At 42.0% G+C, this 26399-nt stretch overlaps 2 protein-coding genes across 3 annotated transcripts in view; both read left to right on the forward strand.

The window, feature by feature from the left end:
• LOC308428248 (granzyme F-like) overlaps positions 1-14484 on the forward strand; it is a gene marked incomplete at both ends in the record, with an annotated part of 30947 nt that extends 16463 nt beyond the window's left edge. Inside the window, 5 exons of one of the 2 annotated variants that reach the window (XM_080926661.1) lie at positions 7216-7270; positions 12615-12765; positions 13391-13526; positions 13733-13993; positions 14341-14484. In XM_080926661.1, coding sequence (XP_080782787.1) covers positions 7216-7270; positions 12615-12765; positions 13391-13526; positions 13733-13993; positions 14341-14484 — 747 coding nt within the window. Of the gene's footprint in view, positions 1-7215; positions 7271-12614; positions 12766-13390; positions 13527-13732; positions 13994-14340 lie in introns of those variants that run through there. The other variant, XM_080926660.1, reaches the window with a different exon arrangement.
• Positions 14485-22645: 8161 nt separating this feature from the next.
• LOC308428031 (granzyme E-like) lies at positions 22646-25462 on the forward strand (the record flags this gene model as incomplete). The annotated part of the gene is made up of 5 exons (XM_080926319.1): positions 22646-22700; positions 23755-23905; positions 24351-24486; positions 24683-24943; positions 25319-25462. The coding sequence occupies 5 exons, from the start codon at positions 22646-22648 to the stop codon at positions 25460-25462; spliced, it is 747 nt and encodes a 248-aa protein (XP_080782445.1).
• Between the last annotated feature and the right edge of the window lie 937 nt (positions 25463-26399).

Raw genomic sequence — 26399 nt, forward strand, 5'->3', positions numbered from 1 at the left:
ATATTTTGACAACTCTCCAAATTAATTTCCACAGTGTCAATATTGATCTGTACTCCCACCACCAGTAAATAGCTGTTCCTCTCTCTGTGTGTCTCTCTGTGTGTCTCTCTCTGTCTCTTTGTCTCTCTCTCCATATATAATTTCAAAGTAGAATTTATTTGCATTTCTAGAGATATTTAATAAGTTTTTAAAAATAGTTTTTGACCTCTTTCATTTTTTCTTTTCTTTCGTCCTCTTAAAATTTTCTATTTCAATCATGTGCCCATTTGTGAACTGGCAGTTTTATTTCTTTGGTGTTTAATTTCTGGAAGTCTTTGTAAGTTCTGGAGAATAGCCTGCAGTGGCTCATCTTGGTTGTCAACTTAACTGCATTTGGAAGTAGCCAACCCTAAGCAACTTGGTACACTAGTGAGGGATTTTTTGATTAGGTTATTTGACATGGGAGATAGACCCTAAACTTGGGTTAGCCATTTTGGTAGCAGCTTACATAAAAGGACAGGAAGGAAGGAAGTCTTTCTTTTGCCTGCGCATCCCATCCTTTCTTACGCCATCTATCCTGTTGCTGAGGTTTCCTTTCTTGGTTGGAGAATCTACTTCTTCAGGACTCCATCACAAATGAGAGCAGCAGATCTCTAGGAATCATTGGGAAACCCCCCCCCCCCCCAAGCACCAGATTGGTACAGTTAATACATTCAGTCCTGTGGACAGAACAACTGGCTTCTTGGCTTTCTATCAGAAGTCAGCCGTGATCGTTTCTTTTGCTACACAGCATCTTTATTTTCAAGTTGTTCCACCTACTGATGCTGAGTTAAGTTTTTCTGCCTTTGGTGTTCTGTTTTTAAAATACTGTTTTAAAAATAAAATGTAGAACTCTCAGCTCCTCCTATACCATGCCTGCCTGGATGCTGTCATTTTCCGTTTGGTGATACTAGACTGAACTACTGACCCTGTAAGCCAGCACCAATAAATGTTGTCCTTATAAGACTTGCCTTGGTCACGGTGCCTGTTCACAGCAGTAAAACCCTAATTAAGACAGAAGTTGGTACCAGGGACTGGGGTATTGCTGTGACCATGCTTTTGTTCAGAAGAATGTATATTTGGGGACTTTGGATTTTGAAAGCAATGTACTGCTTTAAATGTGGCTTAATGGGCTATCATAGGAGGAATATGGAATATTGATGATGAGTTATTAAGAGTGATTTGAATTATGCAGACCTGGCCCGAGAGGTTTTAGTGGAGAATTTTTTAAGCAAGCTTAGAAAGAAAAAATATGAAATATATGGTTTGAGTATTAAAGGGGTACCAGGAAGTCAAGTGGAGCTGAATCCTGTTCTAGGAGATAACAGATTAAAGGAGTGGGACTTTGGGGCAAGATGATACCCAGCTAAATTTAGATCCCAATGGATAAAGCCAAACAGATCTCTGAGTTCAAGGCCAGACTGGCACAGAGCAAGTTCTAGGTAAAGAAAAGCTAAAATCTAGGCATGATAGTACATACCATTAATCCCAGGAAACAGGCATGTAGATCTCTGAGTTCAAGGTCAATCTACAAAGCAAGATCCAGGACAGCAAAGCTTAGGAGGTGAAGGAGTTGGAAAATAGAAAGCTAATGGAAATGTAATAAAATAAGGGAACTATGTTCCAGCCCAAGCAATCAGCACAACTTTGCAGCTTTGGCAATGTGGCTCTGGCTTTAAAGTTCAGAATAGAAGAGACAACTGGGACAATTGATGCTGGTGAGCTGGAGCTAAGAAATTAGTGGTGATTAAGTAGAGACCAGCATCACTGAGGACAATAAGACCCTATTTATTCTAACTGCCTGGAAGGCAGTGTTCTGCTAGCAGCCTTCAGAAGAAGATGTAGGACTCTCCGCTCCTCCTATATCATGCCTGTCTGGATGTTGCCATGTTCCTACCTTGATGATACTGGACTGAGCCTCTGAACCTGTAAGCCAGCCCCAATTAAATGTGCCTTGGTCATGGTGTCTGCTCACAGCAGTAAAATCCTAATTAAGGCAGGGAGAATTATGGGGAGTTCAAATTAAATACTCACTGCATTTCAACCCAGTGAAGTATAGTTGTGTGAACACTAATGTAGCCTTGATGGAACATTTGATGTGAGGATTTGAAAACAGATTTCAAGATCTCCAGAAATATTTTTATTAGTTTGGTACACTCAAAGGTCATTTCTCATTATATAGTACTTGTTGATTTTTTTTAATTAAACTAATTTATTTTTAAAAATACAGATAAATTTAGAGATTTTAAAAGATTTTTTAAAAAAACTATTTTAATATATTTTTTAGTCAGTAGTTGATTTTTTTAACGGTTTGATAATATGCATTGAAAACTTACTAGTTACAATAAGCATAAAGTACTTATAGAACAAAATGTAACAAGAAAATAGTCAAAATTTTCTTGGTGTGTATAGACAAAACATGATGATTTTTAAATGCCACTGATTGCCACAAGGCTGCATTCTTAGCTCTTGAATTATTAATGATTTAAGGTCTAGGTGTACCACACTCAGAGAGGGTGTTGTACACTTTTTTTTCTAAAAAGGACTGAGGCTTCCACATTTTGGCCTTCCTTCTTTTTGAGCTTCATATGGTCTGTGAGTTGTTTCTTAGGTATTCAGAGCTTTCTGGGGTTAGTATCCAATTATTAATGATTGCATATTATGTCTGTTCTTTTGTAACTGGGTTATCTCACTCAGGATAATATTCTCTAGTTCCATCCATTTGCCTGGAAATTCATGAAGTCGTTGTTTCTAAAGCTGAGTAGTACCCCATTGTGTAGATAGACCACAATTTCTGTATCCATTCATCTACTGAAGGACATCTGGGTTCCTTCCAGCTTCTGGCTATTATAAATAAGGCTGCTATGAACATTGTGGATCCTGTGTCCTTATTATATGTTGGACAATCTTTGGAATAACTGGGTCTTCAGGTGGTACTATATCCAATTTTCTGAGGACTCACCAGACAGATTTCCATAGTGGTTGTACCAGCTTACAACTCCACCAACAGTGGAGGAGTGTTCCTTTTTCTCCACAGCCCTGCCAGCATCAGCTGTCATCTGAGTTTTGATCTTAGCAATTCTGACTAGTGTGAGAAGGAATCTCAGGGTTGTCTTAATTTGCATTTCCCTGATGACTAGGGATGTTGAGCATTTCTTTATGTGCTTCTCAGTCAATCTATATTTCTCAGTTGAGAATTCTTTGTTCACCTCTATACCCCACTTTTAATAAAATTGTTTGATTCTCTGGAGTCTAACTTCTTGAGTTCTTTGTATATATTGGATTTTAGGCCCCTATCAGATATGAAATTGTTAAAGAACATTTCCCAGTCTGTTGGCTGCCGTTTTATTTTCTTGACAGTGCCCTTAGCCTTACAGAAACTTTGCAATCTCAAGAAGTCTCATTAATTGATTCTTGATTTTAAAGCATAAGCCATTGGTGTTCTGTTCAGGAAACCTGTGTTCTAAGGTTTTCCCCACTTTCTTTTTTAATAGTGTCAGTGTATCTGGTTTTATGTGGAGATTTTTGATCCATTTGCATTTGAGCTTTGTACAAAAAGATAAGAACGGTTCAATTTGTATTTTTCTGCAAGCTGAGTGCCAGTTGAACCAACACCATTTGTTGAAGATGCTGTCCTTTTTCCATTGAATATTTTCAGCTCCTTTGTCAAAATCAAGTGATCATATGTATGAGAGTTCATTTCTCAATCTTCTATTCTGTTCCATTGATCTACCTGCCTATCTCTGTATCAGTACCATGTGGTTTTTAACACAATTGCTTTGTAATATAGCTTGAGGTCAGGGATGGTAATTCCTGCAGAAGTTTTCTTGTTGTTGAGAATAGATTTCACTATTCTAGGTTTTTGTTGTTCCAGATTAATTTACAAATTGCTCTTTCCAACTCTAGGAAGAATTGAGTTGGAATTTTGATGGGGATTGCATTGAATTTGTGAATTGCTTTTGGTAAGATGGCCATTTTTACAATGTGGATCCTTCCAATCCATGAACATGGAAGATCTTTCCATCTTCTGAGATATTCTTCAATTTCCTTCTTTAGAGGTTTGAAGTTCTTGTCACACAGGTCTTTCACTTGCTTAGTTAGGGTCACACCAAGGTATTTCATATTTTTGTGACTATTATGAATATTATTTTCTCCCTAATTTCTTTCTCAGCATGTCTATTCTTTGAGTAGAAGAAGGCTACTGATTTATTTGAGTTAATTTTATATCCAGCCACTTTGCTGAAGTTGTTTATCAGTTGTAAAAGTTCTCTTGTGGAATTTTTGGGATCATTTAAGTATACAATCATGTCATCGGCAAATAGTGATATTTTTACTTCTTCCCTTCTGATTTGTTTCCCTTCTATTTCTTTTTGTTGTTTAATTGTTCTAGAATTAGAATCTTTTGTTTAAAAATATTCTTGATCGTGTCCCATCAAGCCCTTTTCAGAGCTTTTATGTGCTATTCTCAGAGATAAATGTTCACACTTTACAATGACATGGTATTCACCCCATCACTTTTTCACAACACCTACATTTGTGAGCAACGAGTTTCAAGAACTGAGCATGTCCAACTGCAGAGAGGGCTCAGAAATCTTAACAGCACACACTGCTCTTGCCAAGCACTCAAGTTCAATTCACAGCGGACATGTTGAATAGCTCATCTCCACTTGTGACTCTGGTCTCCAAGGGCACATGTACTCATGTGCACACATTCAAACACAGATACAAAATCAACAGTTAGACATCTTTTAGCTATGTCTTCTACTTGACCAGAAAACTGACCCAGGAAATCTCAACAATATGCCTGCTCAAATAGGATCAATGGCAACACCAGTTGACCATCAAAGTGGATGGGGAGGTAGCCAGGAGCCCTCACTACATGAATGGCAACATGCAAATACAAACTGCTGATGTTGAACCCGCATGCCCTAACGATTGGAATGTTCACTCCCACAGAGACACAGATAGACTGAGACAGATACAATAAGCAAAAGTTTTAATTGATAAGTCCAGTGTACTGGGGTCTTTCTGCAAGCAGGACAGAGACAATCTCGAGGTTTCAAAGTACACAATTTTTATATAGTTCTGAGGGCAGATTTCAGCAACAGCATGGGGTGGTAGCATCTCATTGTTGGGTTACAGTGACCCTTAGATTCATTGGATGAGGGGGTTTAGGCTGATGATGCATATTTGTACTTTTCTATGAGACCTTGTGGCTTTCAGCTAGTACATTTTGTCCTTGTTTACTTTCTCAAAACTGGGTGTTTTGAAAAAGCCTCAGAACAGGGGCAAGTTAACCTGGCTAAGAACCTCATGACATTATTGGGTGTTTTGGAAATTCCCAGTGACGGGGGCAACTGCAACTTGTCCCTAGGTGGCCTGGCCAAGAGTCATACACTGAGAGAGAGAACTAGACTTCTCCAAAGGTCAACACCATTGTTGTTCTTCAGCACACCATCAGTAAGATTAGAACCAAAATATCCCAGCAGTGCCTTAGGAATTCAGAGCTCAGAGCCGTGTCCCTCAAGCCATAGAGTGAAACTTCCATTTCTGAAATCTATGCAGCATATCATCCCAGACTCACGTTGTCCTCCTTTACTTTTAGGAGGGCAGCAGACATGATTAATGCTATTACTTACCTCTGTTTGATTTATGCATTAGATCTTACAAACATCCACTGCGTTCCATGGTTTGAACAGACTTTCTCTACTTGGTAACCCATATAAAGCATGTGGTATTATTCTGGAGACTTTTGTAGCTCATCTGTGTGTGCATATATTGTGCCATTTGTACACAGCCCTTTTCAGAGAGAGTGGTCAACATTCATTATGGCTCCTGTGAGTAATGTGTATGCCAAAAACAGTTAATTTTTAATGTAACTGAGAAAAGTCAGGAGGTTGCATACCAGGAAGCTAGAGGGTTCATTTTGATTCAACTAATTTGTTAATTTTTGTCCAACTAATCAGGATTTATTTCACAACTAACAGAACAAAGCCTGGCTTGGTTGCAAAATATGAGAGGAGAAAATTCAAAAGTATCTGAAATTCATGAAGCAGTGATGGGAAAGGAGGACCCGGGTAGCTCTGTGTTTTTTTTTTTTTCTTTTGGATGTGCAAGCATGCAGATGCGAGCGCGCGTGCGCACACACACACACACACACACACACAGACATGTGCTCAGGGCAGGGCCAACCTGTTTCACATTCAGAATAATCTCACAAGCTCTCACCATCTAGTGCTCCAAGCACAGGATCTCAGCTCCCTTCCGTCAAGATCAGACACTTCAAGAGCTGCAGCCATGTCTCTCTCACTCCTGGATTAAGCCATAAATAACAGTCGAGACCTAATCTTGGACTTTGTTTCTTTATAGAAAATGCTAGGCAAAGTGGTAGAAAATACCATTGGAGTCAACAGCATGGAATCTAATAGTGATCTCATCTTACTGACCTTTGAACTCAGTCCTAAAGCTCTTCCCTCAGTGATAAATGGCAATACCTAGTAAACTATACATGTCATTTGTGATTTGTCATTACACTTAACTATGTATGACAGTAACACGTGACCAGTGGATATGAAAAAAAGACTTGCTTTGAGATTTCTCCATGACTCCCTAGCAGATTCAGGAGAGTCAGAGTACGTTAAGATTAACTAACCAGAATATTTAAACAGATCATTCCACAGTATAATCAGTTGTCCCAAAGATTAATGACATGATGCACTGCAATACCACCCAGCAGATATGGCACAGTATCAGTTGTCACTATGTCCTGAGTAACTTTGTGAGTCTGTTTTCAATGAACTATAACTGTTAAAATAAGTTAGTTGTCGGTATTTTTTCTTTAAATAATAGAAGAGATCTTACCAGGATGCAAAAGTGTCTAAGCCATAGAAAAGGACACAGTTGTGTCTCAGTGCAGTCACTATGGACTTCCTGGGGTCTCAGGCCTCCTCAACCACAGACTCCAACCTTCTACATTCTTGGCCTTTATCCCATTTTAGCTCATAGAATGTCAGTGTGGCAACAGTGTCATTTTTAACCAAACCAGAAAACTTCCTTAAATAATGTGACGTCAATCTGAAGCAGAGGTGCCCTAGGTTTAAAATGCCTGTGAGGCCCCTGAGCACACACATCCTTCCTCCCCTTTCTAGGGCTGTGTCTACTCTGCCCTCCTCCTTCCTGAGCAGCCTTCCTGGGAAGATGCCATCAGTCCTGATTCTCCTGACCCTACTTCTGCCTCTTGGAGTTGGAGCAGGTAAGTGACCACCTCTATGGTGGTGATGCCATCCCATGACATCTTTGTTGACTTTCTTCTCAGCGGTGGTCAGGAATTGTCCTGGCACTGAATCCAGGAGCTTTCTGAACCTCAGGTACCAAACCTAGACTTGGAAAGCTCACATCATTTAGGTTCTCAACAAGGTCTGAGTTAGGGAAGTGTTCTCAGAAAGGTAGTAGGCACTAGCTTCTCTCAGGTTTTTTCTCCTTCTGAAGACTGGATAATTCTTAGAAAGAATGTGGCAGAGAAAAAAGGCAGTTCTATTAACAAGCCTACAACAAGGTCACCACCTCAAAATATTAGCATCATTTATTAAATCCACCCTCAGCTCTACAGAAGATAGAGGCCCAGCCTGACAAGATTTTACACTCCACACTCCACTAGCTTTGCTGTCTAATTTTAGTTGACTTCTTTCTGTAGGTCCCCAGCTATTCTCATCTGAGCAACACACTATTCCAATATCTTCCTAGCTCTGAATTCAACTCACACTGACCCACCAACTCCTCTAACTAAGTAGCAATCACTCATACATGCAGCCAAAAAGTTACTAAAAATTCAAGATATGTTGGGTACAAGAATGTGAGGTTGTTAGAAAATCCAATTCCATATGGCTTGTAGTTAAAAATTGAGAAAATGGCACCCATCAAGATTATAGTGGTTGGGGAGACACACTAACAAAGAAAGATATATGGCGAGACATCCAGGATTCCCTCAGCCTCTAGCTTTTCTCTTTAGAAATTTGTAGTAACTCCTGTGTTCACAGTGTGCAAGATGTTCTGGGCTTCTCTCTATGTTAGGCATCTCTTGGCATGAAACTGTAGGAAGAATGTGTGCCTTTGTGTAAAACACAATTCTCCTTGTGTTGGATTCTCATTGCTAAAATGTCCGAGCTGACATGCTTGGAGTGCTTACCTGTAATCCAGCACTTGTAAGACAGAGGCAAGAAGATCCCAATGAGTTCTGGTTTCCATACTCCTTGCATGGCAAGTCACAACCATTATAACTGTAAACCTGTGGGATCTGATTTCTTATTTGATATGTAGACATACGTGCAACCAAAACACCCATATACATAAAATTAATGAATCTTAATATTATACATCTAAAGTTCATTCATTTACCTTTTTTTAGCTTTATTTTTTCTTTAGAGGTAATACATACACACACACACACAAACACACACACATATGCACTCACACAAACACACACATACACATACACTCTCACAAACACATATGTACACATGCATACACACACAAACACACACACACACACACACACACACACACACACAAAACACCTGTGTTTTTTATATCCACTAATATGTTGATGGACAACAAGGTGGATTTCAATTAGTTGCTGTAGTGAGTAAAGCATCATTAAATACAGGGTGCAAATATCTTTATGATACAGGATACTGAAATATCTGGGTATATTCCTAAGAATAAGATCACTGGGTTCTACGGCATTTCAAGTTTTTCTATTTTGACAAATCTCCAAATTGATTTATACAGTGTCTGTATTTATCTGTATTCCCACCATCAGTGAATAACTGATATCATATATAATAACTGATATATAATAACTAATTATATATATATATATATCTATATATATATATATATAGATATATATATAGATATATAATTCTCTAACATTTGTTCTCAGGCTTTTTGATAGATGTTCTAAGTGGGGTTAGATGGCATCTCAACTTAGTATTATTTGCATTTAAGTAATTTCTAGAGTTATTGTGTATTTTTAAGAAAAAATGTTTCTTCCTCCTCCTCCTTCTTCTCCTTCTCTTCCTCCTCTTCCTCCTCCTCCATCTCCTTCTCCATCTCCTCCTCCTTTTGCATTTTCTATTTCACTCACTTGCCCATTGCCAGTTGTCAGTTTTATTCTTTATGTCTATTTTCTGAAATTCTTCATAAGTTTTTCATAATAGCCTGTGATGATTGATCTTTGTTGTTGTCTAGACAGCATTTGTAAGTAATGAATCCCAAGCAGCTGTTCCCCCATGATTAATTTACTTAATTAGGTTATTTGAGGTAGAAAATGGACCCCAAATCTGGGCCTCATCTCCTAGCTGCAGCCCACATAAAAGGCATAGAGAAAGGAGGGCTTGCTTTTGCCTACTCATCTCATGCTTTCTGGCTCCATGTATCCTGTTGCTGAGGTTTTCTTCCTTGGTGGGAGATTCTACTTCTTTAGGACTCCATCACAGATGAGAGCAGCAGATCTCTAGGAATCCCTAGAAATGTGAGCATCCAGTTGGGACAGTTGAGACATCTGGTCCTTGGAGGCAGCCATGGTTGTTTCTTTTGCCACACAGCATCTTTATTTTTGTGTCATCCCATCTGTTGATAATTGGGGTCATTTTTCTGCATTTGGTGTTCTATTTTAAAAATACTTCACTTTCCTAATATCTTAAAAGGGTTCCTCTGTGTTTTCTACTTAAATGTTGTGCACCCGATTTTAAACTAAGGCCTGTAATCCATTTTGAAATTTCGTGTGTGTGTGTGTGTGTGTGTGTGTGTGTCTGTGTGTGTGTGTGTTAGTATAAATTTAAAATGTAAGTGGCATTTTAAAATCCTGGGAAGCTCCTAAATAATTGAGAAAGAGACTATTAATTTATTTAACAGGCATTAAGGTACAACAACTGAACAATATTAACCTATTCTAATATTCTAAGCTAATCTGGATACTTGCATTTTAGTACTGATCTGGCTCTGTGAGCTCAAGGCATTGTCTCCTAAATTCTCTCTTCCTGGAGAATTTCCACTCCCTCCCCTGTCTCTTTCCACTTCCCCTGGCAATGTGGGAAATCCAGCACCATTCTCTTCTCTGCTACTTCAAAGGATGACCAGCCATCTTAATTGATAAATCAGGGAATGTTCAGGGAAGCATTGTTTATACAGCATTGAGACAGGACATTCTCAGAATAATGATTTCAACCAGATCTGGGGCACAGATATCAGAATTTGAATAATACAAAAATCAGCTTTACATAGTGTACAATAACATTGTGCCTACTCTTTTTACACAAGGTGAAGAATAAGACCGTAAATTTATTCCTTTGCAGGTGGATATTTAATTTGCCAGCACCATTTGTCAGAGACTTTTTAAAGATTTTTTTTTTGCTTGTTTGTTTGTTATTTTCCTCCTTGACAACATTTAGGTCAGCATTTCTTTGCCTCTTTATATCCACAACCTTTGTTCTATTCCAGTGGTCTTATTGTTTATATTTACACAAGTGCCAGGCTGCCTTATTACTATGGCTCTGCAGTATAATTTAAAGTAAGACATTGTTATTTCCAGAAATGTTCTTATTCCTTGAAGCTGATTTCATATTTATGGTTTTATTTGTGGTTCCATATGAATTCTTCTGTTATTTTTCTTTTTCCTTTTTTAATTGGATATTCTCTGTATTTACATTTCAAATGTTATCCCTTTTCCCCCCACTCCCATCCCCCTCCCCCTCCACTTGCTTTCATGAAGGTGCTCCCTCTCCTAATCACCCTCTCCATCTCAGTGTCTTGGCCTTCCTTTACTCTGGGAAAACAAGCCTTTACTGGACCAAGGGCCTCTCCTCCCATTGATGCCAGACCATGCTATCATCTGCTACATATGTAACTGGGGCCATGGGTCTTTCCATTTGTGCTCATTGGTTAGTGTTTTAGTTCATGGGAGTTCTGGAGGGTTTGGTTGGTTGATAATGTTGTTCTTCCCCTGGGGTTGCAAACACATTCATGTCCTTCAGTCCTTTCTCTAGCTCTTTCATTGGGGTCTCCATGTTCAGTCTGATGGTTAGCTGTAAGCATCCACAACTCTATCTGTATGACTCTGGTATAGCCTCTAAAGAGTCATTCATATCTGGCTCCTGCCAATAAGCATTTCTTGGCATCAGCAATAACGCTTGGGTTTGGTGGCTAAATATGGGGTGGATCCCCAGATGAGGCAGTCTCTGAATGATCTTTTCTTCAATTCCTTCTCCTCTATTTGTCTCTGTGCTTCCTCCCATGAGGGTTTGGTTCTCCCTTCTAAGAAGGACTGAGGCATCCACATTTTGGCCTTCTTTCTCTTTGAGCTTCATAAAGTTTGTGAATTGTTTCTTGGGTATTCAGAGCTTTTGGGGGCTAGTATCTGCTTATCGGTGAATTCTTTCTAGCTTCTAGCAATTACAAATAAGGCTTCAATGAACATGGTGGAGCATTTGTCCTTGTTATATATTAGAGTGTGTTTTGGGTATATGCCCAGGAGTGGAATAGCTGGGTCTTCAGGTAGCTGTTATTTTTCTAAGCCTATGAAATATGGCATGAGAACTTTGATATGCATTGCAATTGATTCTATATATTAAATTTGGTTCTGTCTCTCTTTTGGCATCCTCAGGACTAGTAAACTGTAATGTGGTATCAACTCCCACTAAATACTGTGTAACTTTGTGAGTTATTGGTAGCGCTATAATGTTGTTAGGATAAAAATGGTTGTCAATGCTATTTTTTAAATTAGAGATAAAAATAAGAAGAAAAGGAAAGTTGAAAAAGAAAGAAATCAAAAGAGATTTTACCAGTATGCAAAAGGGTGTAAGCCTTAGCAAAGAACACACTTGTGTCTCAGTGCAGTCACTGTGGGTTTCCTGGGGTCTCAGACCTCCTCAACCACAGCCTCCAACCCTATAAGTTCTTGGGGTTTGTCTGAGCTTAGCTCATAGGAGGTCGGTGTAATAACAGCATCATTTTACCCAAACCAGAAAACTTCCTTAAGTAATGTGATGTCAATGAGAAGCAGAGGTGCATAGGTTTAAAATGACTATGAGCATCCTGAGTCCACACCCCTTCCTTTCCAACGGCAATGACTACTCTGACCTTTTCCAACGTGAGCAGCCTTCCTGGGAGGATGCCACCAGCACTATTTTCCTGGCCTTACTTCTGCTGCTTGGAGCTAGTGAAGGTGGCTTGGGGAAAAAGGTGAGAAAATGACACCAATCAATATTATAGGGGTCAGGATGCCTCACTATCAAAGAAAGACCAATGGCGATCTGCCTGGGATCTTCTTGTCTGTAACATGGTGGAGATACAGTTATCCTTCCATGTATTTGTAAAGCAGGGGCTGGAAGACAAGTGCTACCCATCTCTTCTCAGAGCAGGATTCTGAGGTTTAAAAGACAGCAAAGATTATTATTCCCTGTGCAAGGAGTCCTGTCTGCAACAGGCTTAGGGAACCACAGATCTGACCCCCAATCATTCCCATTCTTGATCTCCCCTGCTAACACTATCTGCTTCCCCTAGACACCCAATAATCTAGCCTTCTTTTTAACTTTCAGAGGAGGTAATCGGGGGCCATGAGGTCAATCCCCACTCTTACCCTTACATGGCACATGTAAAATTTGTGGGAGTTAATGGGAATAGAAGTACCTGCGGAGGATTCCTGGTTCGAGACTACTTTGTGCTGACAGCTGCTCATTGCAATGGAAGGTGAGGAGAAGCAGCTGGTCCACATTTTCTGAGAACCCCAAAGTAGCTTCTGTCTTCTACTGTGGATGTTCCCGTTTGAACTCTCTTGAAGGAAGGACTGTGAAAATTAAAGTCAGATGAGAGATAAATGTAGGTAGAAGGTGAGAGGTCAGAGCCAGCAGCATACTGTCAAATTAAAGCGGTAGTTGAGATGGAAAATTCACTGTGAATCACAATGTAAAATTTGGCACATTTGCCTAGATGCATGAGGGAGTCCCCAGGAAACTCATGTCCTTGAGAATCAGAGAGCAGTGTGTCTGACAAGAAGAACATTTAAGATAAAAGTGTGAGAGTTTAGAGATAGCAGTATGCTTGAGTTGATTGACTGCACTGGCCAAACAAAAGTAGAGGTTGAGATTGTAAGTTCACATTAAAAGTGGATGCAAATTTCAGAATAATGCCTAGATGCAGCAGTGAGCTCACAGGATTCTCATGTCCTTGAGAAGCAGAGAGCTTAAGGTCTGACACGGTCCTCCTGTGTCAAGTCCCCTCAGCTAGAGCCTCACCCTGCCTCCCATGCCTTCCACAGATCAATAGCATCCTCTCTGACTCCACATCTCTCCTCTCCACTCTGCTCTCTCCACAGCTCAATGACAGTCACACTGGGGGCCCACAACATCAGCACTAAGGAGGAGACTCAGCAGATCATCCGTGTGGAAAGAGCCATCCCTCACACTGCTTATAATCCTACAGACCACACCAGTGACATCATGCTATTGAAGGTGACTATTTCCACCATCCCTCCCACATTCTTTGGCCCACCCTCACTCCTCTCACCTTGAACCTGGGCTCTACTTCCTTGGTATAGGGTGAACCCTTCCCTCCTGCTGTGATCCTGCTTCTTCCCTCTCTTCCATCCTGACTTTAAACAAGTCCCAGGCTAGCAAGGTCTTAGCTGAGCTGGTCTCTCCTCCATCTTTCTTATCAGTTGGAGAGTAAGGCCAAGAGGACTGCAGCTGTGAGACCCCTCAAGTTGCCCAGGCCCAATGCCCAGATGAGGCCAGGTCGTGTGTGTCATGTGGCTGGCTGGGGAAGAACATCTATCAATGTCACTGAAGGATCTACCTGCCTAAGAGAGATTCAACTGATCATCCAGAAGGACGAGGAATGCAAAGACCGCTTCTTTCACTTTTCCAAGACCACAGAGATTTGTGCTGGAGATCCAAAGAACATACAGGCTACGGGCAAGGTGAAGTTCAAGCAGAAAACAGACAATGTAGGGTGAGGAAAACCTGGGAGACGCCAAAGTGTAAGAATAGTCAAAACCTCAGATCTTAGCTCAGGGAGGAGACAGCCCCAAAGTGTAGCTTTTGTCTGTTCGGTGGGTACAGCAAATATGTAAGTTGGGGAAACCTCTGTCATTCCAGGGCAGCACCCATATCTCAGAGTATCCAAAAGCTGGGCCTCCCTGGAGCTTTAGTACTGAGGGAGGCAGGAACCTGTCCTGGCCCTGATCTAAGAGTTAGCATTGCCAAAGGAGCAGGGAGAACAGAGCCAGAGGGAGCCAGACTCAGTTCTTCCTTTCTCTGCCCTCAGGGTGACTCTGGGGGACCCCTCGTGTGTGACAACAGAGCTTATGGAGTTCTAGCCTATGCAAAAAACAGGACAATCTCTGCAGGAGTCTACACCAAGGTTGTCCATTTCCTGCCCTGGATAAAGAGAAACCTGAACCTTCTCTAAGAGGTGTTAAAGCACCTGTGCCAACCAGCCTGTCTGACCTCGGGCAAGAACCACGTGGAGTGGGCAGCAAAGGCTGAAAATTCATAATAAATGACCTCTAATGTGCATATAACTGAGTGCTTTGCTGTTTGAGCCCCTTCATTGTATGTGCACCTCGATGGCCCAGGCAGACCTCCCCGGGCACTTCTGACTTTGCTTCCTCTTCCTCCTCCTCCTCCTGTCCTCCTACTGGAAATTCAGGCTACACAGTTCCCACACGTTTACATGGTGGTGGCAGGGAGTTGTTTCCCTGTTTTCATTTTTGAGACAGGCCCTCACTGCATACCTCTGGCTGCATGGAGTTGCTATGGAAACCTGCCTGGCCTTCAACTCACAGAGATCTGCCCCTCTCTGCTTCCCCAGTGCTAGGACTGAAGGTGTGTGCCATGGCCTCCAGCCATGCCCATGTTTAATGTTCAAGTCTGCAAGGTCGGCTTTCTCACAGCACAGTCGTCAGGAGTTGCAGCAGTACTGCGGGGCCCTGTGCTCAGTCACCCGTTCATACTCAGTCCTCCAGACATGGGTCTTCTGGGCCTAGGAAATTCCTACACTGCTGAGCCTCCTCATCCAGCTCAACTATGTAAGATAGTGAAACAAGGCATTTGGGTGGAAGGAGATTTGTCTTTGGGAATTCAAAAGGCTATAGGTCATGCTACCCAGTCAGGTTCCTGTCCCCAGTCCCCATCTCTAGCAGGGCAGGGGACTCTCACCACCTCAACTGTCTGTAGTCTCCAGTATGGACACATCCCACTGATGGACCCAGACAAACCTGGCTCTCATTTCTCAGCACAGCACAGATTTCAGTCAATTTCTGTCTCCCTAGCTGGCCTTCTAATATTAACCACCTGACCTCCTTTAACTACCAGAACTTTCTACTCCATCCCTAACTCACCCAGACCTGATTTATACCAGCCTTACACTCCTCTACCTATAAGTTCCAAAAATGTGGAGATTTCTCCACCTCACATTCTAGACAGAATTGGGCTGCCTGTCACCTGATGCTCATCCTTCCTACCTAAGCCAGGCTAATGATCCCTGTCCCAACCCAAGAGTTCCATTGACAGACAGGCTGAGTCATGACCTGCAATCTCCCAACAACCCTGGCTCAGCCTGGAACCTCAGGATTCTCCTGCTGGCCACATGGGGATATGGCAGTTTGTTTACTTAGAGATCCAAGGGGTGCTAGGTTAGAAGTATCTCTTGACATCATTAACCAAAAGTTGTAGGTCTCTAATTTTGTATCGGGTACACAGTAGACTCTTTCTTCACCTTCATCCTCTTGTTTGTCTATACAGGACAATGGACACACATGGACCTGTATCTGAAATGCACAGAAAGATGTTGAAAAAAATGTTTTAATTCTGTGTATTCTAGAAGTTCCATGCACATGGATTTCTTGGGTTCAGAATGCAGTGTGTGGAATTGGGAGGAAGCTGGAAACTCTCCAGCCCTGTGGTTTTCAATGTACCTCACACAAACCCTCTACCATAACTTGAGCAGGAGAAAGCCTAGCAGAGAGGTTTACCTTCTTTGACATTCAAATCATGAACTCACCACTACATCTGAAGAATAAGACAGCTCATGGTGACCCCTGTGACCTATTCAAGTCCTGCCCACAGCAGCACTGGTGAATTATAGCTTTTCTTCTTCTCTTGTACATTACTTCCTGACACAGTCTACCCTCCCTCCATTTCCCCCACTACCCCCAACCTCTCATTTCTCTGAGATCTATTCCTACCCCATTTCCCTTCGGAATTAGTCAGTGGCTAAATTTTTAAAAAATGGACCTTGGGATCTTTAAGAAGTAAATCCAACAGTTTCTAGAAAGGGGGTTAGTTTAAAGTCAAAACCTGTGTGCAAAGGATTGCCATACACAGGCCTGCTAAAGCCATTCATGAAGCTGAGGAAAATCTTTTCCCAGGTTGCCATTTTTATCTGACAGCTTCCTTTGCCTTACAGGAGCTCATCACTCTCATCAAGTCCCAATTGTAAACTGTTGGTCTTAGAGCCTGCACTCTCCGTGCTCTGTTCAGAAATTTGTCTCCTGAGCCAATGCGCTCAAGACTGCTCCTACTTCATTTTCTACCAGGTTCAGTGTGTGTGAATTCCTGCTGAGGTCTTTGGTCCCCTTGCTCTCATGTTTTTTGAAGGATAATAGATATGGATCTATTTGCATTCTTCTACGTGTAAATATCCAGTTAGACCAGGACCATTTGTTGAAGATATTTTTCCATTCTCTAAAATTACTTGTCTGTAGGTCTGTGCATTCAAAACTCAACACTTCCATGGAATTCTGTTGATCGACTTGTTTGATTTTGTGACAATAACATACACTATGTGTTACTAAAGCTCAATAGTAGTGCTTAAATTCAGGGGTGAATATTGAACAGTTAAAAATCAGTTATTAAATTTATTTCCATCATTCTTTTCCTCTTAGTTTAAAATGTCTATTTCCTTTAATTATCTATTTGTTGATGAGCAGTTTTACTTTCCTGGTATTTTATTTCTAAATTTTTTAAATTTATTTTGGAGAACAGCCTGTTATAACTAATTGTGGTTCTTACCTTGACTCCATTTGGAAATAACCAAAACCAAGCATCCCATCATACCTATGAGAGACTCTCTTGACTAATTTTGTTGACATGGAAAATAGACCCTAACTATGGTCCACCTCTTCTTGGGGCAGCCCACACAAAGGACATGGAGAAACGAAGGCTTGCTGTTGCCTGCTTGTCTCATGCTTTCTGGCTCCATCTGCCCTGTTGCTGAGGTTTCCTTCCTTGATTGGAGACCCCACTTCTTCAGGATTCCATCACAGATGACAGCAGCAGACCCCTAGGAATCCTCAGCAGCAGACTGGAACAGCAGACATCTGGTTGTGGACAGAACAACTGGATCCTGGGCTTCCTGTCTGGAGTCAGCCATGGCTTCTTCTTTTGCTACACAGCATCTTTGTCCTTAGGTACTCCCATCTGGTGATGCCGAGTTAGTTCTTCAGCCTTAGGGTTCTGTTCTAAACATCCTTGCTTCTCTCAATACCTTGAAGAATTTTCTGTATTTTCTTCTAAAAGTTTTTGTTTCTAATTATAACCAAAGATCTTTAATCAGTTTGGAAATAATTTTTGTAAAAGGTAAGAGTTGAGAATCTTATTTCCTTGCTCTGCAGGTGGATATTCAGTTTCACCAGCACTGTTTGTTGAACCTGTTTATGGAAGATAATTTCCCTCCCTGCTCGTTAACAATTAAGTGGCCTTTGCTTTGCCACTTCACATCCATGACCCCTGTTCACTTCGTTGCTCTTCCTGTCTATGTGCACAGATGCCAGGCTGCCGCATCACTCTGGCTCTTGGTGTACTTTAAGGGGAGGTACTGCCACATTTTTAGCAGGGTTCTTATTCCTTGGCACTGCTTTGGTGTTGGTGGACTTTTGTCATGTTTATATGAATGTTTTCTAATTTTTTTCTTAGCATGTGGAATATGGTGTGGGGATTTCACTATGCATTGCACCAATTCTGTGTATTAATTTTGGATCTGTCTCTTTTCTGGCCTTCTCAGACCAGCTTGCTGGTACATTTATTGTCATTTTTGTTCTAATTTTCTCACAGATTTTTTTCCTGGTGGTAGATAAGAACATAAAATATATTCCCTACTGAAAGTGAAGAATTTGATGTGAAGCTTCACAGCTTCAGTTCTGAATGCTGACTCTAGCTGTAGACAGGTATTTTGTGATGAAGGAGTAACTATAGTGTGCGGCTCTCGAGCATGAGTTGTGTAGATGACATGTTTCATTGTTCTACAAAGTGAAAGTATTATTCTCTTCCTAGCATGGCACAGAATGGCTATAAATACAGCCCAACATAAAATCACAAGCTCACTAAAAACATGACCTGTTTTGTGATGTTTTACGTTACTATATTGTGTGAACCTTGAGCATGAATTGTGTAGATGACAACATGTTCCAATGTCCTGAAAATTGAATTTATGATGCCCTTGCTATTGTCACACATGCCTGAATTCAGACTTATGGCACGTGAAGCTGCCAATATTTTATCTTCCACCTGTAGACAGTTGAACTGACACCATCAGATTTTCTTGTGCTCCTAAAGATGCAGTAAATGAAATCAGAGATTTGCCAATGATGCTGCTTTTGTAGATAATAGGTATTTAATGGCAATTGGAATTAAAGTAAGCATCCTGCTTTGCTCATTAGGAGCTCTCACACCCAGCTGTGCCTCACACACAGCCCACCATCTTCCCCATCTTGTCACTCTGCACTGCATCAGCAGCCGAGACGTTGACATTCTCGAGCCCGGCTTCCGGTTTCCTTGTCAATTTTCATAATAAACATAAATACAGTTCCTTATCTATTATTATTTTTAATCACAGCATGATTTCTATTCCATCATAGAAGAAAGGTGATCTCGGAAGACAAAAAAACAGGAAGAAAGAAAGAAAGAAAGAAATTAAGAAAGAGAAGAGAAGAGAAGAAAAAGGAAGAAAGACAAATAAAGAGAAATCTGTGAGTGGTGACACATGCCTTTCTTTAAACCTAGCACTGTGGCACAGAGGCAGCTGGATCTCTGAGTTCAAGCCCTCCCTGGTCTAAAATGCATGTTCCAGTACAGCCTGGACTACACAGAGAAACCCTCTCTCTAATAACATTTAAAAAAAAAAAAACATGGGGCCTCATAAACAGTGGATCATGCTATCATCACACTACATTTATGTTAAATGAAGGCTGTGTGCACAAAACATCAAAAAATAAATAAAAAACTTATGCACAGAGAAGAATGTCTCTTTTGATATTGGTCGGGTAGTACAGGGGACAATCATGGGTAAGAATTTCCAAAATGCACTGAATACATGTGTGATGGTGTCAAAGAATAAAAACTAGGTTTATAAAGGAAAATAGGGGCAAGAGCATTAAATTTTGGTAGCACCACATAAATAATCATCAGGACTGAATTTCATAAGTGTCATAGGATTAAATGATCGTCCGTGCCAGAAATTCCTAAAGCATTAATATTGACTCTGGGGACATCATTCTATTTCAGAAGTAAGTTGACTAAACTAAGGATACTAGAGTAACATTATCAAGTTAGATATCATGCCATGAATAAAATTTGAAACAAAGTATCCTCCAGAATGCTACAATTGAATCAGTCTGACCAATTGGATATTTTGTGGATTCTACTGATCACTTTATCTTTAAAAAGAAAACCAACTGTTGGTACCAAGGTTCAAACAGTGAGTGTTGCAGTGAAGGGGGCATTCTGGAAATCTCACATTAAAGCAAATAAAGTCACTGCATTTCAACCCAGCTGAATACACTTTTCTGAGCAGTCATGTGCTTGGAGAGTTTACACAAGCATTTGAAAGTAGATTCCAAGACCTCCAGAAATCTTGTCACTACTTTGATACAATCAAATTCATTTATCATCAGCATAGATATGACACCTGCCAATTTTCAAATAAATAGAAAAGGATTCATAGAACTGGAATGAAGTGTTTAAACTAAAAATTCCCCTTAACAACCTTTCCAGGTCTTTTTTTATTGGTCCTTTCAGAGACAAATGCCCACAGTTTGCAATCACACTGTATTCTCCCCACCATTTTCACAGCACCTACACTTATGAGCAACTAGTATCAAGACTTGAGCACACCCAACAGCAGAGATGGCTCAGAAGTCTTAACAGCACACACTGCTCTCACCAAGCACTCAAGTTCAATTCTGAGCAGCTGTGCTGAATAGCTCATCACCACTTGTGATTTTGCTCCCCTGGTCTCCAAGGGCACCTATACCCATGTGCACACATCCAAACACAGACACATAATCAACGGTTAAACATCTTTAGCTACATGTCCTCTAGCTTTGGCAAGCAAACTACATAGAAGAAATCTCAACAATATGCCTGCTCAAACAAGACCTGAACAGTGGCAACAGCAGTTGATCATCAAAGTGGATGGGGAGGTAGCCAGGGGCCCTCACGAGATGAAGAGCAACACAATTATAAACTGCTGAGAGGGAGAATCAGGCTTTTCCAAAGGTAAGCGCCATAACCGTTCTGCAGTCTACATGGTCTGACCTGAAGAAGTTTGCATTCAAGCAATAGTACACTGACTCTGTAGGTTGAATTTATATTTCATTCCCTCATGTGTGAGAGCGAAAATGATAATTAAAGAATTAGGGGCCATGAGTCTGAAGGGTATGAGAGACACATGGAAGGGGGAAGAGGGATAATGGTAAACGATGTAAGGCTTTAGTAACAGTACGATTAGAAACAAAACCTCTCAGCAGTGCCTTAGGAATCCACTGAGGTCAGAGCTGTGTCCACCAAGTCAGGTGGTGAGACATTATTTCCCAAAATCCATGCTGAATATTCACCCAGATTCACATATTTATGATAGAAGAATACCAGAAAAAATTTTATTACTTACATGTGTACAATTTCCTCATTGGATATCACAAACATGAACTCTCTTTCATGGTTTTAAAATTTTTTCTCTGTGGTCACCGATATGATTAGGATTCTTCTGTGTGTAAGGGTTTGGTTGCTGATCTGTCTGTGCAGACATCATGTCTTCTATACGAGGTCCCTTTCAGGGGAAAACAGAAATGCTCCTTACAGTTCCTGCGAGTAATGTAGCCCAAAAGGTTTGTCCCTTCAAGGTGGCCCAGAAAAGCTAAAAGCTTACATAAGAGTGGACTGGACAGCTAATTTTAATCCAAATATTCTCTCAACTTTAGTTCTAAATGAAGATAAGAACTTTTTGCTCAGTCCCAAAAAATATGAATTGAGAAATTTCAAAAGTATTTGAAAGCCATGAAGCAGTGATGGGAAAAGAGGATATGGGTAGCTCTGTGGTTTTCTAGATGTACACACACACACAAACATACATATACACATTCACACATACTCATACACACACACTCAAACATACTCTCTCATACACACTCACTCACACACATACACACACAGTCACACACACACAGTCACACACATACACACACACACACACACACACACACACACACACACACGTGCTCAGGGCAAGAACAGCCTGTCTACACTCCCACTGTGATCTCACAAGCCCTCACCATCTACTGCTCTAAGCCCAGGCTCTCGGCTCCCTCCAGTCAAGATCAGACACTTCAAGAGCTGCAGCCCTGTCGCTCTCACTCCTGGATGTACCAGTTCAGTAATCATTCCACATCTATTCACAGTTCTTGTTTGTCTATAGGAAATGGTATGCAACCTTATACTAATTACCACCGGAGCCATCAGCAGGGAAGCCAATGCTGTTTTGATCTTACTGACCATTGAATCCAGTCCTGAAGCTCTTGCCCCACAAATAAATAACAATACCTAGTAAACAGATAAAGTGTGCCTGTCATATGTGATATGTGATTACTCTTAACTATGTATGGCAGTAATACATGAATAATGAATAAAAGTAAAACACATCACCGTTGAATACAAGGCAAACATTTGCTTTTGAGACTTCTCTGTGACCTCCTTCTCTGTGAGCTTCTCAAGAGTCAGAGTGAGTTCAGATTAATTCACCAGAATATTCAGATTATTACACAGGATGATCATACATCCAAAGATTAAAGACATGACACACTGCAATACTACCCAGGCATATAAGTATAGTACAGTATGAATTGTCACACAGTTCTGTGTAGCTTTGTGAGTGTATTTGTAATTGCCAGTATTATTGTTGGAAAAACAAAGGAGAGGGAAAAAAAGAAAAAAGAAACCCAAAGAGATATTACCAGAATACAAAAAAAAAATGTGCAAGCCATAAAAATGTGCAAGCCATAGAAAAGGACACACTTGTGTCTCAGTGCAGTCACTGTGGACTTCCTGGGGTCTTAGCTCTCCTCAATCATCTAAATTCTTGAAATTTAACCCAGCTTAGTTCATAGGAGGTCAGTGTGGTAAAAGTGTCATTTTTACCCAAACCAGAAAACTTCCTTAAGTAATGTGACATCAATTGAAAGGAGAGCTGCATAGATTTAAAATGCCTGTGAGACCCCCTCAGCTCACACATCCTTCCTCCCTTTCTACAGACTGTGTCTACTTTGCCCTCCTCCTTCCTGAGCAGCCTTCCTGGGAAGATGCCACCAGTCCTGATTCTCCTGACCCTACTTCTGCCTCTTGGAGCTGGAGCAGGTGAGTGAACATCCCTGTGGCAGAGATGCCATCCTATGACTCATTGCTGACTTTCTGCTCAGCAGTGGTCAGAAACTGTCCTGGCAGCAAACCCAGGAGCTTTTTGAATCTCAGGTCCCACTGCAAACCAAGAATTGGAAACCTGACATTGGCTAGATTCTCAACAAGTTCTGAGGATGAAAGGTGTTCTCAGAATGTTAGCGGCCACTAAATTGTCCTAGGCTATTATTATTATTATTATTATTAGTAGTAGTAGTAGTAGTAGTAGTAGTAGTAGTAGTAGTATTTCATTACCTGGACACTGGATCACTCTTAGAGATATGGCATAGAATTCTAAGCACAAAACTGTACATTGATGTTAGCCAAGGGACAAGGCAGACTTAATGACCAGCCTGCAATGGGGTGAGGCCACCAGCTCAATAATATTAGCATCATTGGTTAAGTCCATTCCCAGCCCTGAGGAAGAAAGAGGCCCAGGCTGACAGATCCTGCACTGCACACTGCACTAGCTTTGCAGTCTAGCTTTAGTTGGACTCTTACTTCTTCTGCAGGTCCCCATCTACTCCCATCGTGGACAGCACAGTAACTACTCCAGTATGTCCCTGGCTCTGATCCCACCAGCACTGACTTTGCCAGATCTTCAGTTAACTACACGCCACCACTGATACAGGAAAAAGTATAAACTGAGCGCCCAAGATGTGTTAGGCACCAAAATTGGAAAGTGTTATAAAATTCACCCCTAGGGCTTAGAGGTAAAATGTGAGAAAATGACACTGGTCAATAGTACAGGAGTTATGATGACTCACTAACATGATGAAGACCGAGCTTATGTATTTTAACAGCAGGGGCTGGAAGTCAGGGCTACCCACCACTTCTCACAGAATGGCACTGAGCCATGAGTCAGCAAAGATTATTCCATGTGAAAGAAACCCTGTCTGCAGCAGGCCTGGGCTATGCAGATCTGACCCCCAATCACCGCCTTCATTGATCTCCCTGCTCACCCAGTTGCTTCCCTCAGACACCCCATATTCAAGACTTTTTTTAAAATTTTCAGATAAGATAATCGGGGGCAAAGAGGCCAAGCGCTACTCCCGCCCCTACATGGCATTTATTGAGTCTATAAAAGAAAATGGGAAAACCAGTTACTGCGGAGGCTTCCTGGTACAAGACTACTTTGTGCTGACAGCTGCTCACTGCAAAGGAAGGTGAGGAGAAGCAGTCAGCCCACATTTTCAGACCACCGCACGAGAGCTTCTATCCTCTAGGTTGGATGATCCCCTGAGAGCTCATTAGAAGGCTGACTATGATAATGGGAGTCTGATAAGAGGTAATTTTTAGGTCAGAGGGAGAGAGGTCAGAGCCAGCAGCACACTTGAGTTGATCAACTGCACTGGGCAAACTAAAGCAGTGGGTGAGGTTGAAAGTTTACAATAAAAGTCAATGCAGAAATCTGACATATTGCCCTTATACAAGAGGGAGTCCCCAGGAGTCCCATGTCCTTGGAATTAGAGCATTAGGTTTGACACTGAGGCTCTCCTGCTTCCTCAGGTCCCCTCAACAAGAGCCCCACCCTGACATCCATGCCTTCCACAGCTCAACAGCATCCTCTCTGACTCCACATCTCTCCTCTCCACTCTGATCACCCCACAGGAAAATGACAGTCAAACTGGGGGCCCACAATGTCAAGGCAAACGAGGAGACTCAGCAGAACATCTCTGTGGCAAAAGCCATTCCCCATCCAGACTATAAGGATACTGTGTTCTCCAGTGATATCATGCTGTTAAAGGTGAGACTGGCCATCTTCCAACCACAAACTTTCCTTACCCCTCACTGACCCTTATTGGTTCTTCTTTGTGCAAGGCTAGAACCTGCCTCCTTTTCTGATGCTGGTTCTTCTTCCCTCTCTTCCATCCTAAATTTCAAAGAGTCTCAGAGTAGCAGGATCATAGCTGAACTGATCTCTCCTCCCTCTTTCCTACCAGCTGGCTAGAAAGGCCAACATGACTAGAGCTGTGAGCCCCCTCAGGTTGCCTGAGCCCAATGCCCAGGTGAAGCCAGGGGATGTGTGCCGTGTGGCTGGCTGGGGGAGGACATCCATCAATGCCACTAGAACATCTTCCTGCCTACGAGAGACAGAACTGATCATCCAGAAGGACAAGGAATGCAAACGACTCTTCCATCACTATTTCAACACCATAGAGATTTGTGCTGGAGACCCAAAGAACAAACAGGCTGCATTCAAGGTGGGTCTTAAACACTTAACAGAAGAAATGATTGGTAAGAGGGACCTGGGAGGGGCCTGTGTGTGAGAAAGGCCAAACCCTCAAGCCTCAGCTCAGAGGAAGGACAGCCCCAAATGTCAGCTTTGGTCTGTTGTGTGGGTGTAGCAAGAGTTTGGGGTGAGGAAACCTCTGTCATCCCAGTACAGCATCCATTGTCTCAGAGTCTCCCTGGGGACAGCAGGGAAAACCTAGGCTAGAAGGAAAAGTTGGGCCTCCCTGGAGCTGAAGGAGGCTGGACCCTGTCCTGGCCCTGATCTAAGAGTTAGCATTGCCAGGGGAGGGAGGAGAACAGAGCCAGAGAGAGCCAGGCTCAGTTCCTCCTTTCTCTGCCCTCAGGGTGATTCTGGGGGACCCCTGGTGTGTGACAACAGAGCTTATGGAATTGTATCCTATTCGAAAATCAAGACAATCACTTCAGGAGTCTTCACCAAGGTTGTACACTTCCTGCCCTGGATAAGCAAAAACATGAAGCGCCACTAACAGGTGTTAAACCATCTCTGCCAACCAGCCTGTCTGACCTCGGGCAAGAACCTCGTGGAGTCGGCAGCAAAGGCTGAAAATTCATAATAAATGACCTCCAATGTGCATATAACTGAGTTCTTTGCTGTTTGAGCCCCTTCATTGTATGTGCACCTCACTGGCCCAGGCAGACCTCCCCGGGCACTTCTGACTTTGCTTCCTCCTCCTCCTCCTGTCCTCCTACTGGAACTTCAGGCTACACAGTTCCCACACGTTTACATGGTGGTGGCAGGGAGTTGTTTCCCTGTTTTCATTTTTGAGACAGGCCCTCACTGAATACCTCTGGCTGCAGGGAGTTGCTATGGAAACCTGCCTGGCCTTCAACTCACAGAGATCTGCCCCTCTTTGCTTCCCCAGTGCTAGGACTGAAGGTGTGTGCCATGGCCTCCAGCCATGCCCATGTTTAATGTTCAAGTCTGCAAGGTCGGCTTTCTCACAGCACAGTCGTCAGGAGTTGCAGCAGTACTGCGGGGCCCTGTGCTCAGTCACCCGTTCATACTCAGTCCTCCAGACATGGGTCTTCTGGGCCTAGGAAATTCCTACACTGCTGAGCCTCCTCATCCAGCTCAACAATGTAAGATAGTAAAACAAGGCATTTGGGAGGAAGGAGATTTGTCTTTGGGGATTCAGGCTATAGTTCATGCTACCCAGTCAGGTTCCTGTCCCCAGTCCCCATCTCTAGCAGGGCAGGGGACTCTCACCACCTCAGCTGTCTGCAGTCCAGAAAACTGAGACGTTCATCTGATGGACCCGACTGGGTCTCATTCCCCAGCACAAAGCTCCAAGTTCTGTCCCCCTTTGTGGCCTTGTAGATGACCTCCTCTAACTACAAGACATTTCTGCTTCATTCATACTTCACCCAGTTGTGATTTACACTAGCCTTTTACTTCTCTAGCTA

Source organism: Micromys minutus (assembly GCF_963924665.1).
Source record: "Micromys minutus genome assembly, chromosome: 12".
Classification (NCBI taxonomy): Eukaryota; Metazoa; Chordata; class Mammalia; order Rodentia; family Muridae; genus Micromys; species Micromys minutus.